Source organism: Crocuta crocuta, unplaced genomic scaffold (assembly GCF_008692635.1).
Source record: "Crocuta crocuta isolate KB4526 unplaced genomic scaffold, BGI_CrCroc_1.0 scaffold427, whole genome shotgun sequence".
NCBI classification, from domain to species: Eukaryota; Metazoa; Chordata; class Mammalia; order Carnivora; family Hyaenidae; genus Crocuta; species Crocuta crocuta.
In genome coordinates this window covers 2711016-2730105 of record NW_027533273.1, presented here as the reverse complement: position 1 = coordinate 2730105, position 19090 = coordinate 2711016, and the positions used below count along the sequence as shown (strand labels likewise).

At 46.5% G+C, this 19090-nt stretch overlaps 1 protein-coding gene across 8 annotated transcripts in view; it reads left to right on the top strand.

The window, feature by feature from the left end:
- MGAT5 (alpha-1,6-mannosylglycoprotein 6-beta-N-acetylglucosaminyltransferase) overlaps positions 1-19090 on the top strand; it is a 327080-nt gene that overhangs the window by 110647 nt on the left and 197343 nt on the right. For 2 of the 8 annotated variants that reach the window (XM_077747860.1, XM_077747859.1), the window contains exon 3: positions 11901-12280. In XM_077747860.1, the coding sequence (XP_077603986.1) occupies positions 12040-12280 (241 nt within the window). In that variant the 5' untranslated portion in view covers positions 11901-12039. The other 6 variants (XM_077747857.1, XM_077747858.1, XM_077747862.1 and 3 more) reach the window with 5 other exon arrangements.

Below are 19090 nucleotides of genomic sequence, written 5' to 3'. Positions count from 1 at the left end.
TAAGTCCTTCCACCATCTGATGGTGATCTAAGAGGGCTCTGTAGTAGACTACCTCTCTCTGAAAGGCTGCCTCCTTGGATAGAGTTCCTTGTTCATTGGCCTGGGAAGACCAGCTTGCAGTCCTTTAAGGACAAAATGAGCATACCTTGCAGAGGATTGTATAGTAAGGCAGTGGATCTTCATTTGTAGGGAGCAGAGAGTTTATCAAAAGATAAACTGTTTTGAAATACCGGGATAAGACCACATTTTGGTCTCACGTGATAGGAACCATAGAGTTGAGAAAAGCAGCATCTTTCCAAGGATGTCATAGTTCTCATGTCTGGCCTGGTATTAAAATCTTTGAGGAAGCTTTAAAATAAGAATACCCCTGCTTGGGCCACACCTCCATCAAAGTGAATCAGAGTCTTTGGATGTGAGACTTGGACATCTATGTTTTTTTTAAAAAAAAGAGTCCAGGTGATTACAAATGGAATCAGAGTTGAGAGAGTCCCTGGGTTAGGCAGTCTTTAACTTGGAGAGCAGGGAACTCTACTGAGATGCTTCATTCTAGCTCAAGTTAATTTTTCAGTTAACTGTAATTTGAGGGCTTGTGACCAGGTCACAGTCAGATTGACCCAAGATACTTAGTTTTTTCTAGGAGAGTTAACCTTAATTTAATAATTGGGGAGAACTCAGCTTACCAATTAGCACCTGATGATTGAGTTTTTCCCAAAGAAAATCCAGTCCAGAGGGCGCCTGGGTGGCTCAGTTGGTGAGGCATCTGACTCTTGATTTCGGATCAGGTCATGATCTCACGGTTCATGAGTTTGAGCCCCAAGTGGGTCTCTGAGCTGACAGTGAGGAGCCTGCTTGGGATTCTCTCTCTCTCTCTCTCTGTCCCTCCATGTCTGTCTGTCTATCTGTCTCTCTCAAAATGAATAAATGAACTTAAAAAAAAATCCAGTCCTGAAGCAGTTATGACCTGGATCTACCAAAGCTTGGGGGTCTGAGCCCCATGTGGATTTATTGTAGCCCCATTTTAGAAGTGATGGGAAATTCATTATAAGCTTTAAATTGGTTAAGACTCAGGTCATGTCACATCATGTGTGTTTGCACATGTGCATGTGTTTGCATCTTTTCACTTAACAGCTGGTTTCAAAAAAATTTAACCTGGTTGTCTTTATCAAATCACCTGCTTGGAAGGCCATCCCATCTTTGCAGACGGTGCTGCTGAAACACTCATGGGGGAGGCCAGTACCCAACCTGTGTCCCTCCAGCCGAGAAGGAGGAGTCTTACCCGTGGGGTGATAGGTTTCTAGGGTTTGCAGAGCACTTAATGAAAAATGAGCTCTTATCTTGAAGGCGTTGTCTCCCTTTTTGGAAATAATTTTGATGGTATTTTTGACTAATTGTTTTAAATTACTGGTGCCATTTGGGGCCTGTTGTTCTCACGGATGCTTTCTAGATATAGGAAGTTGCCAGAAGTCTGATCCTCAGAGAAAAAAGTGTATTGGATGCTTACCATAAAATTCCTTTGTAACTTTACTGTCCTTTGGCTTTGAGTGAATCTTCTGAGCATTTTCTTTTAATGTTGAGGAGACCTACCTAACAAATTTACACACTGTGATCTTTTCACAGACCATTTTTTTCTTTCTCCTTGGTCATTATCAACCTGTGATAATATGTGTTCCTGGTTTCTTGGGCTAGAAGCCAGATGACTGTCCTGCTGTTTTTAAAGACTGATGCAGCCTCGTCTTTGCCTTCTCCAAGACTTACTCCCTCTGTCTGTTGATTTATAGACTAAGGTCCTTGTGGAGCCGAGTTCCAATGCCATATACTAATTAGTAAATGGTGGCACAGCCAGCCTAGGAATGAGGTTCTCAGTTGATGCCAAGAGAGTGTTGGCGCTGAAGGATGTCTGTCAGTCAGCTGGGACAACATCAGGACTCTGCCCTCCTCCCTGCTCCCTGTGGTCTCCACCCTTAGCACAGGCTCTGGTCCTTCGTCTTCAAGGCTGGTAATTGATTCCTGAACTTACCTTGGTTTGCTTCTCCTTGCTTTGCAACCTAGTCCTTGGGGCTGAGCTTCTCGGAGGCTCTTCCTACGGAGTAGGTTAAGGTCGTCTTAATTGATGAAGGCAGTAGTTCTTAACCAGGATGCTTTCTTCCTTTAGGGAACATTTGGCAGTGTCAGGTGGCATTTTTGATGGTCACATTTGGGAGTGGAGGGTTGTAATGTCATCTAGTGGCGGAAGTTCAGAGATGCTGCTAGACATCCTACAGTATGCAGCACAGTGCCCCATTACAAAGAGTTATCTGGCCCCAGATGTCAGTTATGCCAAGGATCGAGCCGCCCCTGGATTGAAGGAATTTATTTTATTTTTCAAAAAGCCTTGCTTTTGCCTAATAGATGTTTTCAGAATTCTTGGAGTTGCTGCGGTTTCACTTTTCTGTGCCTGGGAAATTCTGTCAACTGTGAATAACCTATGGGCGTGGTGAATGAAACTCACATAACATGGGATGATCTTATCTGATCCACCAGTGACAGCTTCCTTCTTATTCCTGTGTCCGCTTCCCACTTTGTCCACCTGTCCAGTAGTGTGCACACCCAAAGAGGCTGAGTTGGATTAAGATCATCAAGTGTTGGTTTCCAACTGTTTCCCTTCCCTACTGCGCCCTCTGGTGGAGACGGCCATCTGTGAAGTGGCCAGAGGACAGTTGGGAGTGAGAGGGGGAGGGGAGAATAGGGCGGGCAGGAAGGAGGGCCTGCTCTGCACAGGGTCATTAGCGTTATTACTGGATTTGAAAATTAAATTTGCTGTTGATGCCGGATATGGAGTCCTGAAATACAGTCAGCAGGCAGTGTAAGTGCTAAACGAAATACCCACGTCAGATGGATGTGGTTGGAGGTTTCTCTCTCCTTGCCTACACTGAGAATGCAGGGGCAGCATAATAAATGAAAACACTGGGCAGAGGAAGATCTTGGTTTGATCGCTTCATATGTCCCATATGATCACTGGGACATTTAAAACCCAGACATTAGTGGGAAACAAACAAACAAACACAGAAACCCAGACATGAAAAAATTTTCCCCAAGTATCCTAAAGGTGTGTTGTTTTAGTGGGTGTCTTTCAGTTAGTGACTCAAAATAGGATTTGTTTAGCCAGGTCTAAAGGGAGCAGGCTGCTTTCGCTGAGAATGTTTTTCCTGTTTATAAAGAAGAGTACTAGAATGGGTCAGAGGGCCAGGTCATGAAAGTGGAAAGGGAGGGCTCCGTTCACACCTGTTGGAGCCGGCACTGCGTTGGGTCCCTGAGATCCTTCGCTCCCCGGGATGGGAGGGGAGTTTAGTGGTCATCGCAGCTTGGACGTCAAGGAGTCCGACTTCAGATCTGGGGCTGCTGCTGGGTGGGCCCTGCAACTGGTTTCAAGATGGCGGTACTGGGCCTCTGTGTCAGGGCCCTCCAGGTTAGTCAACAACCTCAGAGCTACTCCCCAGGACTTTGGATGTACTTTGGAGGGAAAATGTGCCTTGCATTTCCTTCTGTCCTCCCGGCTTCTCCTTTTAACAGCACGAGGCTGCCCTGTTTAGAGCGAGAGTCTCCCCCCAGACCGTCTCTCTTCCTCGATACCAGTAATGCCATTAATGTGTATTTTTCTTCCTGTCTGTTGATTCTGCCAACCCCTTGAGGTTGGCGGGACATGGCATTAGACTCAGAGTTCCTGCGAATCACCGAGTGTGGTTTCTGATTTGTGTTTCATATTGATGAATCTCTTCCGCTTTGAGTTGCTGCAGCAGCTGGTTAGATACGCTAGGTGTGCTGGAGACCACAGCGCATTAGGTAGCAGGACCTGGTTTGATTCTGACTCTAACTGGAAGATGTAACACTTTCTAGTCCTTAGTGTCCTCTTCTGTAAATTAAGGGTCTGTACTTAGTTATTGTTTTCCTAAGCAAGATCTAACATAGTGTCCCAGTCTGTATGAAGGTATTTTACATATTGGAATTTATCATAATTTCCCTTAAGAGTCGATTAGGCCAGTGAGCTGCTCTGGGGAGCGCAGCGGGGAGTTCGGTTAGATGGTGTACGGTCATTACAAGGTTAGTACCCACTTGATTTCTGTATAATTTTGGTTGCAAACTCGTGGAATCCCAGATTTATCCTGATTACAAATGGCAGTACCTGTTATTTTTTAAAAATAGTTTCCCAGGAGTGGCTGGGTGGCTCAATCAGTTAGACATCTGACTCCTGATAGGAGCTCAGCCCATTACTCTCATGGTTTGTGGGATCAAGCTCTGCATTGGGCTCTGTGCTAACAACATGGAGCCTGCTTGGGATTCTCTCTCTCTCTCTCTCTNTCTCTCTCTCTCTCTCTCTCTCTCTCTCTCTCTCCCTCTCCCTCTCTCCCTCTCTCCCCCTCTCCCCCTCTCCCTCTCTCCCTCTCTCAGGGGAGTCAGACAAGACATCTCTGAAACTTAAAATTTACTACTGACTCCCATCTAGCATTTAATTAGGGCATCAGTTCTTTGTTGTATAGTTTTATATGAATAGATCTGTAACCTTGAATTTTACAGAACAACTAAGCAAACAAGACCACTGCCAAGCATTAACATCCTGACCAAATAACAAAGAAATTCAAAGTTCAAACTCCACACATACAGAGATAGCTAAGGAAGTTTTGTTCTGAATCTCTATGGTATAAAAATTTTTGTAACAGATTTTTTGAAGAAGATATTTTAGGGGCGCCTGAGTGGCTCAATCAGTTAAGCATCCAACTCTTGATTCCCATTCAGGTCATGATCTCACAGCTTCATAATTTCTAGCCCCACGTCAGGCTCTGCACTGGCAGCATAGAGCGTGCTTGGGATTCACTGTCTCCTCTCTTTCTGCCCCTTCCCTGCCTGTGCTGTCTCTCTTTCTCTCAAATAAATAAATAAACTTAAAAAAACATTTTAGTTAAAATTTTTTTGAATGTTTTTATTTATTTTTGAGAGAGAGAGAGAGAGCTAGCACGAGCAGGGGAGGAGCAGAGAGAGGGAGACACAGAATCTGAAGCCGGCTCCAGGCTCCGAGCTGTCAGCACAGAGCCCAACACAGGCATCGAACTCGTGAACCAGAAGATCATGACCTGAGCTGTAGTCGGACCCCTCATTGACTGAGCCACCCAGATGCCCCCAAAAGAGCATATTTTAAGTGAAGAAAAACAAGATTCAAATGAAAACATTTGTGGAACCTCAGAGATAGAAACCTCTCTGGGAACTCTGAAGGCATTTGGAACACAGTTTGAAAAGCAGTAAGTAGGATCCTTCATTCTCCACTCATCCAGATCTGACAGTGTTCTTTCTGTGCTTCTGTGACTTTCCCCTTTCATACACACGGAAACTGAGTCAGACAGACTTATCTAGGATAACATGGCGCCAGTGGTTGGAGCAAACTGTAGACCTGAGGTTTCCAGGCCTGGGAGCATATATTCTTTTGGTTCTTCCTCACCACCCCTTCTGGCATCTTCCTGTGATAATACCATCTTGGATAACTGGTGATGAAACAAGCAGCCTCCCTCGAGCGACACCCTCCCCCACTTTTTCCCTTTCCCGTCTCTTGTCTTAGATACCTTTTTGTTCGCACAATCATTATCCTTTCTGAAACTTTTTTCTCTGGAGGTATTTTTTTCTTCTTCTCTTTTAATACCTATCTGCCACCGTATCCTTTTTAGTTCAACCCCATCTAATCAAGGCACAGTGATTTCCCACTGCGATGTGACAAGATCTTAGGGTAAAAACTTCCGATAGATAAGGTACAAATATAGACTCAGAGTGCCTGGATTCTTTGTGGTTCACACCAGAAGGAGGTCTTGGAGGTCATTGTTCACTTGTGTTTCTTCATCTCATTTCCACCATCCTGCTCTTTCATGTAGCAGACACTTAATGACCGTCCACTGTGCAAGATACCGCCATTCCTGGCATGTCCTGTCTTTAGGGTGCTTATACACCCTATAGGAGAGATGAAAGAAAGGCTTATCCTATAGCATGCTAGGTAAGAAACCCTTCAGAAGAAGCACAAACTGCTCTGAGTGTCCCAGGGAGGATGAGCTCTCTTCAGTTTAGGGAGCCATGGGAGGCTTTATACAGAAGGTGGGGTTCCGATGTGAGATATGGGTGGGATTTCCCCAAGCAACATGGATGACTTAGGATTTCTTGAATGTTACCGCAAAATAGGAAGGAAGATAGGAAGTTCAAGAGGTGCGTGCATGGCTAGGACAGAAGAGTATTTGGGTGACTCGGTTCAAGGTCACCTGACTCATGTGAATGTTGGAGCCGCAGGCTGTGAAGGGATTGTCCTGTGGGGCCATAAGAAAAGGTGAAATCTCTGTGGTTGGGCCTGGCATTGCTCCTGAAGGGACAGGCTGTCCCAGCCTCATTCATCTTCTAAAGAGGATGCTCCTGATATAAGAAATGGGCCCTTCAAGGATACTGCATGGGCGCCTGAAGGAACTGCGTCCTCAGCCTTCATTGGAGCTGGGCTGTTCTCTGGGTTCTCACATGGTTTGAAAAACTGGCCTCTGACAGACAAAGCAGGCCTTGCCTTGAAGGGCGGCCTGTGAGGTTGATTGGGAGCTGGGAAGAGCAGTATGTCTGATGAGCTGGTGGCAGATTTCTCTGTGTAATTTCCTCCTCTTAGTAGGCCTGTGCTCAGCCCCTAGTAATGGTACCACCGGCCTTGGCTGGACTGTGGGTAATGTGGGGTGGGGCTGGTGGGTCCTTGCTGGGGCTGCAGTGGCCCGTGAGTCTCATCTGCCTGTCTCCCAAGTACAACTCCTGTTCTTGACCCCACCTTTGGAGGTGGGCTTGATTTTTTTCAGTAATAGCTTTATTGAGATATGACTTATATGTATCATAGAATTCTCCCATCAAAAGTGTATAATGCAGTGTTTTGAATACATGCACAAGATTGTGCAACCATAACAATTAATTTTGGAACATTTTCATTATCCCCCAAAAAACCCTGCACCCTTGGTCTTCACCTCTCAATTCCTCCATTTTTCCAAGCCCTGAACAATGACTGTTGTACTTCCTGGGTCTGTAGATTTGCCTCCTCTAGACATTTTATAAAAGTAGAATGATACAATATGTAGGTTTTTTTTGTGACTCTGCATAATGTTTTGAGGGATCATCCACGTTATAGCACAATCAGAACCTAACTGACTCTTATTGATTTAGTAGTATTCCATTCTGTGTATTTTTTTCATCCATTGGTCAATTGATGGACTTCTGAGTTTTGGGGTTTTTTTGGGGGGGTGTCTATTATGAACAAGGTTGCTGTGAATGTTCGCTTACAAGTTTTTGTGTGTGGGCATATGTTTTCATTTCTTCGGGGAGAATTTTAGGAGTGGAGCTTTCTGGGTCACATGATAATTCTGTGATTAACCATTTGAGGAACTGCCAGAATATTTTCCACACTATCTACACAGTTATACACTCCCACCCCTAATATATAAAGGCTCCAGTTTCTGTATATCTTCACCAACACTTGTTCTTGTCGGTCTTTTTGATTATAGTGCTTCTCATGGGTAGGAATTGGTTTCTCATTGTGGTTTCCCCCAATGTGCATTTCCCTAATGGCTAATGATTTTGAGCATCTTTTCACATGCTTTTACTTTTTAAATGAAGAGAACTGACATATTTCCTTGCCAAAGATCTTTGATCAGTTTTGGAAAGGTGGAAGCCAGATTTTATTGTGTTGAGGACTGAATGGGAAGGAAGGAAATGAATGCTGCTATTTTCGGAAGCACAGGAATGGAAGAAATGGGCATTAGAGCGTTTAGTGTCAGTGATGGACCCAGAAGCTTAACTCATTGCAAACAGACTTGGTGCAGACTTCTTTCTTGAGGACAGACGGAGTTGTGGCCTTGGGCTGACATCACTCGGAAGGCCTTCTGAGATAGACTTCGTATCTTTTAGTGCCTGTCGGCTCCATTTTGCTGGAGGATTCCACCTAAGTTACTAAGTCGGAGTCAGGCAGAGTACCTGCCTGATCGACTGCTTTTCTGTCACTATCTGTTCTGTTGCCTCTTGATGAATTTCGTGGCCGGTATCGAGGGTGAACCTTAAGTCCTTTCCTGGCCCCAGCACCTTCTGGTGAGGATTGCTCCCTTTAATGTGGAATTAGTGGTGTCTTCCAGATAATGACTTTGAAAAGGCTTTTAAAATTCTGTGTTGGTAGGAATTGTACAGACGAGTTCTAATTCAGGTCTCTGCATGTGCTGTGGCTGGCCAGGATCAGTGCTGTTACTTCACACTGTGGATTCCACTGGAGAAGAAAATATTCTTGGCAGCTCTGTGGTTACTTTAAATGTGGGCCCTGAGTAATCAGAGCTGGTCTCTGAACTTGGAATTGGGGATTTTCACTCCCAAGTTGTATGTCTCTGAGCTGGTGTCATTTAACCTTGGCTGGCTTTCATGATCATCTTTTTGCCCCGCAAATGTGCCACCTGGGCGGTTGTGACTCTCCCCAGGGTCAAGGCAGAGAAGCCCCACTACCTTCTCCTGGGGCCCTTGTTCAGTTTTGGGACCTGGCCTTGCCCTTGCTTCCACTTCGTAGCCTTTAGCAGGGGATTCACTGATGAAGCGGAGTGGAGTTTCGTGTCTAAAAGTTAATAGGTAATGCTTGCATGCATTCGGGGTTCCCCCCTAAAATAGTAAAAGAAGGTTGCCAGTTGGCCGTCATGTTTAGTAAAGCATCTAGTTTACTCACCCTAGGAAAATCCCTTCAGGCCTGGGGTACAGTTGACTCACTGCTGAGGTATCGAACAGGAAGTGCAGCCACTCCCTAAAGACCCAGGGGCAGCCCCCCAGTAGAGAGGCGGCTTTAAAGCGCAGCGCCGTGAGACTGGGATCTCTGTTTTGTGCTTCAGTCCCCAGGGACCGGTGGCAGGAAGGGCTTGGTCTGCACTACAGAAGGAGCGGAGGAGCGAACAACGACAGGTGCTGCTCACCCTCGTGTTGAGCGCTGCATCCCACTCTTGGTTTTGGCTCAGGTCATGATCTCACAGTGCGTGCGTGAGTTTGAGCCCCACATTGGGCTAACGGTGTAGCCTGCTTGGAACTCTGTCTCTTCCTTTCTCTCTGTCCCTTCTCCACTCACGCTTGCTTGTTCACTCTTTCAAAATAAATATACTTAAAAAAAAGAAAAAAGAAAAAAAAAAAGGCTGAATAAAGTGCCAGAGTGCTTAGAGGACAAGTTCACTGGGCAGCAGGTGGTTTATTGTGCCCTGGGGGCTGGTGTCTTTCTCTGAGAATGTACATGTTGGGGGGAGGTCCCTTAAAGGATGTCATGGGATCCCACCCAGAAGAAACTGGCAAATAATCTCTGTAGACAGACAAGTGTTTTCTTTTACTTTTTATTTAAAAGAGAGAGCACATGCATCCTGGGAGTTGGAAGAGCAGAGAAAGAGAATCTTAAGCAGGCCTGACACACAGCACAAAGCCCAATGAGGAGCTCAGTCTCATGACCCTGAGATCATGACCTGTGTCAGCATGAATAGTCAGATGCTTTGTCAGGCTCTGGGCTGACGGCTCATAGCCTGGAGCCTGCTTCAGATTCTGTCTCTCTCTCTCTCTCTCTCTCTGTGTCCCTCCCCCGCTCATGCTCTGTCTTTTTCTTTCTCTCTAGAAAATAAATAAACATTAAAAAAAATTAAAAAAGAAAGAGGTAGACACTTAACTGACTAAGCCACACAAGTGCCCCAACAGACAAGTGTTTAAACTGCAGACTAGCAAGAGACCTTAGGGAAAGCTGTCTGAAGCCGTTGTGACCGGAGGTGGGGTTTGAAGAACAGACCAGGTTTGGATTTATCGGTGGGATCTGCACAGGGCCAGCCAGGTAAGGAGAGCAGCTTGAGTTAATGGGGGGAGACCCTGGAGAAGGAGTTATGGGTGGGGTTATGGTGATAACTGACCAGCAGGTGCAGAGGGTGTGCTCTGGGTGGAAGAATTCAAGCGTTACGTATAGTATTGCAAGGGGGAGTTGGAGCCACACTGTATAGACAGCAAGGTGGTATGGCATAGAGATGACATCCATCTGCCTGGATCAGAGGCTCGCAGACTTGAGTAGGCATCAGAATCGCCTGGGGGGCTTGTTGAAGCGCTGGCTACTGCCTGTCCCCCACCCTACCCTCCAGACTCACCGATTCAGAAGGCATGGCTTGGGGGCCTGAGCACTTGCATTTCTCATTGGTGCTTCTGTGGTGGAGTTAGGGACCATGCTTTGAGAGCCAGGTGCCTAGAATTCAGGGGTTGGTAATCTTTCTCTGTTAAGGGCTAGTAGCAAATATTTTAGGCTTCTGAGCTACATAGGATTTCTGTCACATCTCCTTTTTTGTTGCTTTTTACAACCCTTCAAGCTTGTGCAAACAGGCGTTGGCCATAGATAAACAGGTTTGTGGGGAAGGAGGGGTGCCATAGGGGAGGTAGGGCATGGTGGACAGGCTGTATTGTCCTGGGCTGTCCCTAGCTTATCCTTCTGCCACATAGCTGGCTGACCTTTGGCAAATCCATCTATCTGTGACTTTGCTTCTTCATCTATAAAGATGATATTAGTAATTCTTAACCATATAGGACTCTTCCAAGAATTTGGTGAGCTAAGGCACAAAAAGCATTGATCACAATGCTTGGGACATACCTGGAATTTATTTATCATTTGCTGTTGGTAGTGAAACTACCAGCTACCGATGGCTGTTCATAGGTGAGGAAACAGTGAGAAGGAAGATCAACACAGATCCACTGTCTTACAGATTCTGAAAGCCAGTTGCTCCGAGTTCTCACCATCATTTCTTCTTAGACGGTTTACAAAGAAGAATGCTTTGAATTAGAACATCTACACGCTCTGAATACATCCTGGGTTAGAGCCCCATAGGAGGTCATTGCTGAGCCCTTCCCTGGCACAGTTAGAATGGTGTCATTTGCAAGCTGGCTGGTCGTTGGACCCAAGACTCTGGTTGAAGGGTTGAAGGGTTTGGCTCACTGGTAACCCACTGACAGCCTCTACTCCAGCCTCATTTTTTTGGGAAGACTTGATTTAAGACCTTGGCCTGAATAGGGCACCAAATAGGATCTACCTGATCAGGATCGAAACTGTGCCTTTTAACCTCACATTTTGTTCCATGCTCTGAGTGAAAGTGAGAGTTACAGGAAAGGAGTCTATCACATGCTCTGTATTTCCTGAGTTGAATTATGCAGATGAGTGCCGAGGTGCCTCTTTCACTCAAGGTAGCCAGAACAGGAAGATGACTGGGTACCCCTGGCATAGCTGGTCTGTGCTGGTGCCTGGGGAGAGGCCACCTGGGGGCTTCCGAGAGATTCAGCTCCTCTCTCTCTGGACACTGCTAATGAGGGCTGGCCATGCTTATGTAATGTGGGGAATTTCTTCCCTTTCTGGTCTAACCTCCTGAGGAGGCACCCACTTTCCTGCTCATGTCTTCAATAGTAGGCTCTAATCTTCCTCAGATCACATACGAATGGCTTTGGAAGCTCAAGTTACGGATGCCCACGACTACCCGATGTTGATAGGACTCTGCCTTCCACATGGCTTTTTGCTGACATTCAGTGAAATACTCTTCCATCTCCTCCCCACCTTGTAAAACAGGCTTCCTGTTTTGAACTTGATCCAGACTGGAACAGCCCTGCTACACCTGTTAACATAGTCAGACACACATTTCCTCCTCTGTATTTGTGTAGCTTTTGTCGCCTCGCCAGATTTCCCCTCTCAGCTTACAGATCTGGAATCACAACATAAGATATTGAACCAGCAAATTAAGAAAAAAGGAAGTTCGCATTTTGGAGCCAATTGAGTGAAAACATGGCTTCTGGTTTGTTTCACTGTGTTTGGCCACGACCACTGTACTAACTTTCCCCCTTCTTCACAGCAGAATGGAAACGAGGAAAGGAAATCAGCTGACGCAGGAGCCAGAGTGAGACGGATGTGCCCACAAACCCAGCCTGCACCATGAACTTGTGTCTCCCTTCTGCGCTTTAAGAGCCAAGGGCAGGTGAAGTTGCTGTAGAGCAATGGCTTTCTTTACTCCGTGGAAGTTGTCCTCTCAGAAGCTAGGCTTTTTCCTTGTGACTTTTGGCTTTATCTGGGGTATGATGCTCCTGCATTTTACCATCCAGCAGCGAACTCAGCCTGAGAGCAGCTCCATGCTGCGTGAGCAGATCCTGGACCTCAGCAAGAGGTACATCAAGGCGCTGGCAGAAGAAAACCGGAATGTGGTGGATGGGCCTTATGCCGGTGTCATGACAGCTTACGGTAAGCCCGGTGCTTCTGGGGGCTTCTTAATAGGATGTAGCTTTGCCTCGAAATGACTCCAGAGGCTCTCAGCCTTGGTGTTGTCATGGCTTAAGTGCATCCTTTGCCACCGCGGCAGGGAGTTGCGCACAAGGTACACTTTTAGAAAGTTAAAGGCATGCCCTTGAGGAGACCCTGAGCTCTTGTGCATATTGACACTCAGTCCCAGGACCGGAGGTGGGGTGGGCGGGGAGGTGCGTGCAGAACAGTAGCACTGTATTGGTTGCATATGCAGCTAGCTCCTCTTCCCTCAACACATTTCTGGATTGCATGATCTCATCTGGGAGTATGTTCAGGGAATGTAGAAAAAAATATTCTCGTTATCTTACCCTAAACAAAACTTAATTAAGGCTGGGTGGGGGTGAAGTTCAGAGGGTTGGGAGGAATGCCGGGTGAAGGGAGGACTAGGGGAGGAGGGTGAGGTAAGGAGAGCGGGAAGAAACTCAAGAGTCCAACGTGGGCCTCCCTCTGGCTAGTGTGTGGGACACGTGGGCTTATGTGCTTGCTGATAGCGTTAGTCTTCAGCTTCTTCAGAATTGCCTGCACTTGTCTCTTGCCCTTGCCTCTCATTGCCCTGACTTTGAAAGAGGTCTTTTTGTACACGTTGCTTTTTTTTGTTGTTGGGTACCTAAAAACCCGTTTAGAGATAAGGTTGAGTGAAAAAAAACCCCAGAATTATTATTTATTTTTCTTTAGGCAAAAGTTACGCTTAATATAGAAAAAGTTGGAAGCTGTAGACATGCAAAAGAGAAACCCAAGAATGAAGAAAATCACATATAAATCTACTCTAGGAAATAACCACAATTAACATCTCACTGTATAGCTTTCTGATATTTTATGTATATGCACAAAAATATGTGTGTGTGTATATATATGTATACACGCACAAACCACTTTGAAAAGCATATATACACAAATACAAAACAAAAATCGTAGATGAGATTTGGATCATACTACATGGTGGGGAGCCTGCCTCCCAGCTGCCCTGTGATCACCAAGGATGGGCATGGACCTCATCCACAGAAGATGGCCTGTCATCGTTGCTCATGAACAAGTCTAGTCACTGAATGGAGACGTTAGTGGCCTCAGGGTTTGGGACCTGGAGGTATAATATAAATGAGATGCAAGAATGAATTTGGCTGAGGTGGGAAAGTTTGGTTTTCTACTTTGTCACACCCCAGTTACCGACTCTAAAGTATATGAAGTTCAAATGGTGATTTCCTGAAAATGTACAGCAGCATTTTGAAGCTTGAGTTCAAACACAGGAAGTCATACTTAATTTGACATAATTTGTTTTTCTTTTGGAAAGGATCCAGGAAATGTGGTTACTTTAAAATTTGAACTATATATTTTGGTAAGGAGGAGATGGTTGCTTTTAACATATGATGCGGAAATTCTTTTTCGCTGCCTACCAAGCACTGTCCGTGGGGCCTGCTGTGGGAATGATCATGCTGTCTGCTGTGAATCTGTTCGATCTGCCAGTGTCACTAGCCATTGGCTCTCAATATGTCTGAATAAATGCCAACTGTTTTTGATCTTGTGGATTAAAAAATGAGACTCCGTTTTGAGAGTCCACATTGAAAACAACTAGGTAGTTTTTCAGAGAGTGGATTTTTAAAGTAATCATTGACATCAGTCTTCTGGATTTCCCAAATTTTGTAGGTAAGCCACCAGAAAGAATAAGTAAAGCAAACTCTCACCATTAGTGTCACTCATGTGTAAGAAGTAAATATAACAAATAAGATAGACACCTTGTTCAGGTTTCTGGTTCAGTACATTCCGTGTTAAATATTTTGAGGGTTAGGGGAGTAGTTCCTTTGTAATTTCCTCCATCTGTTTCAGTCTGTCGCACCTTTTCCATGGGAAAGAACAAAACCCGTAGATGGTAAATTTATAGAGTTAAAATTTTCCTAGTTGTTTTGAATGTTTTTGTTTCTTATTTGCTGCTGACTGTCTCCTAGGCTAGGCTTCCTTGGCATTCTAAAGGGCAGTGATCTGGTCTTCGCTTTGAATCTCACAGACACTGTGTGCTGTAGAGAGTTACCAGAACCCTGGAGTAGTCTGTTAGAATTTCAGCCCCACATCATATGCTCATAAACATAGGAGTTTTGAGCTCAAAGAAACTACGAAAATTGATTCCAGTTTCCTCCTCTCACAGATGAACCATAGCAAAGTAATTTTTCTTTTTCTCAAAAACAATCAAGAAACAAACAAACAGGCCCTGTCGGCAAATGGAACACACACTGCCGATTTTCTCTTTTCATCTCATCAGCTCGGCATGTCAATCAAAGTGGTCTTTGGGGCTGAGTTTGTGGAATTTAATTGGACTGTGCCTATGTGCTTGAGGCATGGGGATTATCATGTGGCGATATCCCACTAAAACAGTTTGTCACCTGGGCACTGTTGGCATTTGGGGCGAGATAATTCTTTGTGGCGGAGACTGTTTCTGCGTGCAGGGTGTCCACAAACAGCATCTCTGGTTTTTTCCCGGCACCCCCCTAGCTGTGACCATCAAAAATGTGTGTAGACATGGGAGCAAAATTGCCTCCCTCCCTTGGAGAATCACTGCATTAAGAGTGAAACAGCAAACACTTACAGCATCTTATGGAAGTTCTCAACCAGATACCTGGTTTTTGTTATTTAAAATTCGACAGCCTGGCTCTCTCTGTTTCTCAGTTCTGGGCACCAACAACTGAGATTGAGCAGGGGGATGTAGCCAGGGCTGGTCATAGAAAGCTGGAGAGCTGTTCTGATGGTGTGTGCTTCCCAGAATCCATCAGTACCAGTTGTGGGCACGTCAACAGCCAAGCAGCTCTGGTGGTTGATGTCAGAAGATGCCGGGGCACCTGGATGGCTCAGTTGGTTAAGCATCCGATTCTTGATTTCGGCTCAGGTCATGATCTCACAGTTCAGGACGTTGAGTCCCCCCCATCTTCCCCCCTCCCGCCATAGGGCTCTGCGCTGACAATGTGGAACCTTCTTGGAATTCTCTCTCTCTCCTCTCTCTCAGCCTCCCTTGCTTGCTCTTTGTCTCCTTCTCTCTCTCTCTCTGTCTAAAAATAAGGAAACTTTAAAAAACCACATAAAAGACGCAGAGACTACAGAATGTTCAGTGGTGTAGTTGGGTGGGTGGAGTGGGCATGAGGGTGCGTGAGAGGTGGGTTTGTAGTCTCTCCTTCTGCCACAGATGCAGCCCGTGCACAGAGCATAGGTGTCTGCTGCGAGAGCATGAGAGCTGATCCTGTATGCCTGGGATCTGTGCCTGCTCCTAAGCAATCCCATTAATAGACCAGAAAAGAAAAACACCCCTTTTTCCCCATCCCCATATTGGCATCATCAGACGCTCATAGTATGCTATGAACGTGTCTTCGATAGCTGTAGGAGGTATTTGAAGAATCGTAATAGCTAACGAGATTATTACTGATTTTTTAGGAAACCTGGCTTGAGCTCCTAGAGTGGAAGGGTTCAGCAAACTCTTCCCTGTGCGTCAAATTCTACTTATGTCAGTTTGAGTAAATCAACTTTTATTGGAAATAGAACCACTTCCAATTGTGGATAACAACTGTTAACAGAGAAACGTGGTTAAAAACAGGATTTATTTCACAGGACACCTAAAACCTGCTGACTCCCATCTTTCAGTAGTCCCCACAAATCCGTCTGAAACACTCATTGGGTCCTGCCCTTCCCTGACTCAACAGTTTCCCAGGACTCCTAGGGTCTCAGCCATGGTCGGCAAGCTCTCCATGGGGCATAGCATCCTGTTGTTATTTGTAAAGCATCTGGAACCCTCCATGCCTCTTGGTTTGTTGACTTGGGCTGGTTTTGCACTACAATGGCACAGCTCAGTAGTCTACTACTGGTAATGTTTACTGTATGGTCCTTTACAAAAAATGTGTTTTTTTTAAGTTTATGTATTTTGGGGGGTGGGCGGGAAACAGAGAAGAGAATAAGAATTCCAAGCCAACATAGAGCCTGACGCAAGGCTCGAACCCAAGAACTGTGAGACCATGACCCAAGCTGAAACCAAGAGTCAGACGCCCAACCAACTAACTGAGCCACCCAGGTGCCCCCCAAAAAATGTTTGTTAAGCCCTGATCTATCCCCAGAGGAGTCTATATGTGGGATTTCACTTGGTGTCCTAAGACTCTTTCATCTCTGCATTTAAATTCACTCAAGACACCTTCACAAGATGTCTTCTTTCTCTGTCTCTCTAAATGCTTCTGAGTGATTGGTCAGGAGGTTAGTGGTTAGGAGACTGGGCTTTGGAGACAGCCAGTTTGGCTCTGCCACATCCTGGCTGCATGGCCAGGGCCCTAGGGACCCATACTGCTTTGAGAGTGGGTATCAATTCCTGTCTTACCGTGTGATTGTGCTGTGTGAACAAGGTGCTTCATGTCAGGTGGTGTTTGTGTGATGAGTCCTCAAACAACAGCAGGACTTTCACACAGTACCTCACCCCCATCCTTGTTCTGCTGACTTGAAAAGGGACTTCTGAACATCTTTTGGGCTTAGAGAGTTCAGAAGCAGTGCCTGCAACATGTCCCGGGCAGCCGGTGTAGAACGGTTGGGGCATTCGTTGGTGGGGAGTGGAGGGAGTTGCTCGCATGCACATCCGTCAGTCCGTTTGCAGGGGGTGCACAGAGCCAGCGCCTTCTGTGCAGCCTGAACCACATCTCTAGGCCCGCGGGGCAGGGCCATGCCTGTCGGTGACTTCGCGGGGATTGTGTCACGAATGCTGTCACCCAGCCTAGTCAATGGTGTTCTTGTTTCTGAGGTGAATTGATCTCTGTCTCTGATGGCCTGACCCAAATTCTGATGCTCTGTAATCACCTCATCTATGACACAGGCTCGGTCCACCTGTGTTCTCTGAGTTAACAGGAACGGAAACCTGGGGCAGTGAGAGACCACCTCCCGTTGTGGCCCATCTGCATCTTGTTCGCCCCGACCTTTCTCACCTATTTGCTGTTCTGGATGCGGGGACGCTGCTCTGGGTGGACTGGTCACCAGCTTTTCTGCCTCCCTCCCTCCCCCCAACCCGGTATCCTGTTTCTTTGCGGCCGGCTTCCCCACCTATGTCCTGCTCTGCCGTAGCTCCTGTCTCCTGCTCCTTCTGACTTCTTGAGCCTCAACTGTCCCCTTGAAAGGCTGTTAGCCTTCAAGCCTAGCACTTTGGGAAATGACCGTGCCCTTCGCAGATAGTTGGCAGTGCTGTCTAAGCTTCGTGCATACAACTAGAAAAAGCCGAGCAAGGTCCTTGCTCTCATGGAGGCTGTGCCCATTTTGGAAGGGAGCAATAATAAATGAGACAGCATCAGAAAGTAATAAATTCCAGGAAGAAAAATGACACAGGGATATGTGATTTGATTTTTTAAAAATGTGTATTTATGTTTGAGAGAGAGAGGTGGAGAATGAGCAGGGGAGGGGCAGAGAGAGAGAGGGAGGGGGAGAATCCCAAGCAGGCTATGCCCTATCAGCACAGAACTCAGTATGGGGCCCAGTCCCAGGAAGGGTGAGATCATGACCTGAGCCGAAATCAAGAGTTGGACACTTAACTAACTGGACCACCCAGGCGCCCCGGGATATGTGATTTAAAAAAAAAAAAAAAAGCACTCGAGGAGCTACTTGGAATGAGAAGGTCAAAGAAGGCCTCTCTCAGGGGGTGTCCTTTAGCCCTGCTCACACCAGGAGTTTCCGGGCGGGGTGGGACGGGTGGGAGGAGAGAGGCAGAGCCTCACTGCCTCACTGGCAGACAGTGGGGTGTGTGCCCGAGGCCTGCACGTACCCTCTGGGGACCCAGTGGACTTGCTGCAGCTGAACCCAGTACACAAGGAGCAGTGTGGAAGGCGGGCCCTTTGGGCTGTGGACCTCAGTGTGACAGGAGGGGGAGGAGATGAAGGGGGACGGATGTTCTTGTGTGTGAGCCTGGCCTGCCCCTGCTTGGGGGCCTTGACCCTGCACTGTTATTTATGGTTGCCTCCACCAAAGGAGGGGAGGTAAGAAGAAAGGAAGTGCTTCCTGTTTCTTTAAGGAGGCGAGGCTTGCATGTCACAAGCCTTGGAGAAACAGGGTAGGGTTTTTGGTTACAGATGAAGGGGAAGTGGAACAGTAACTCCTTTGGGCTTGAGGTGACCCTCATTGACCTGGGGATGCCCATTTCTGAGAAATAACATCATTTAGGGTTTGCTCCTAGGCTAAAGGATATGATGCCAGTATGGCTGCCTGGGGTAGCTCACAGAAGGGAGCCCTGCCCAGCTTGCAGACTGGGGTTAATGTTTGGAGTCGGAGAGCTTTTACGGTGTGTTCATCCCACCTCTGCTACAAAAACGAAGACAAAGAAAACGTAGGTTGGATTTCACTGGAAATAAAAAAGCCTCTGGGGGCGCCTGGATGACTCAGTCGGTTAAGCATCGGACTTGGGCTCAGGTCATGATCTCACGGTTCATGGGCTTTGTGCTGACCGCTCGCAGCCTGGAGCCTGCTTCGGAGTCTGTGTCTCCCTCTCTCTCCACCCCTCCCTGACTCATGCGCTCTCTATCTCTAATTATAAATAAACATTAAAAACAATTTTTTTAAAGCCCGTGAATGGTGTTTTAAAAATTTTATTTATTTGCTTTTTTCTTCTTGCCTCTGTTCCTACAAATAGGAGCCAGGGACTGTTGTTTTGGAGGGCGGGGGTGGTGGGGAACTCCACCATTATCCGTGCAGCAATGCTCTGATGCTCTGCCCTCGAGGGAAACAACACTGCTCTGGAGGGACAGGGGTAGGCACAAA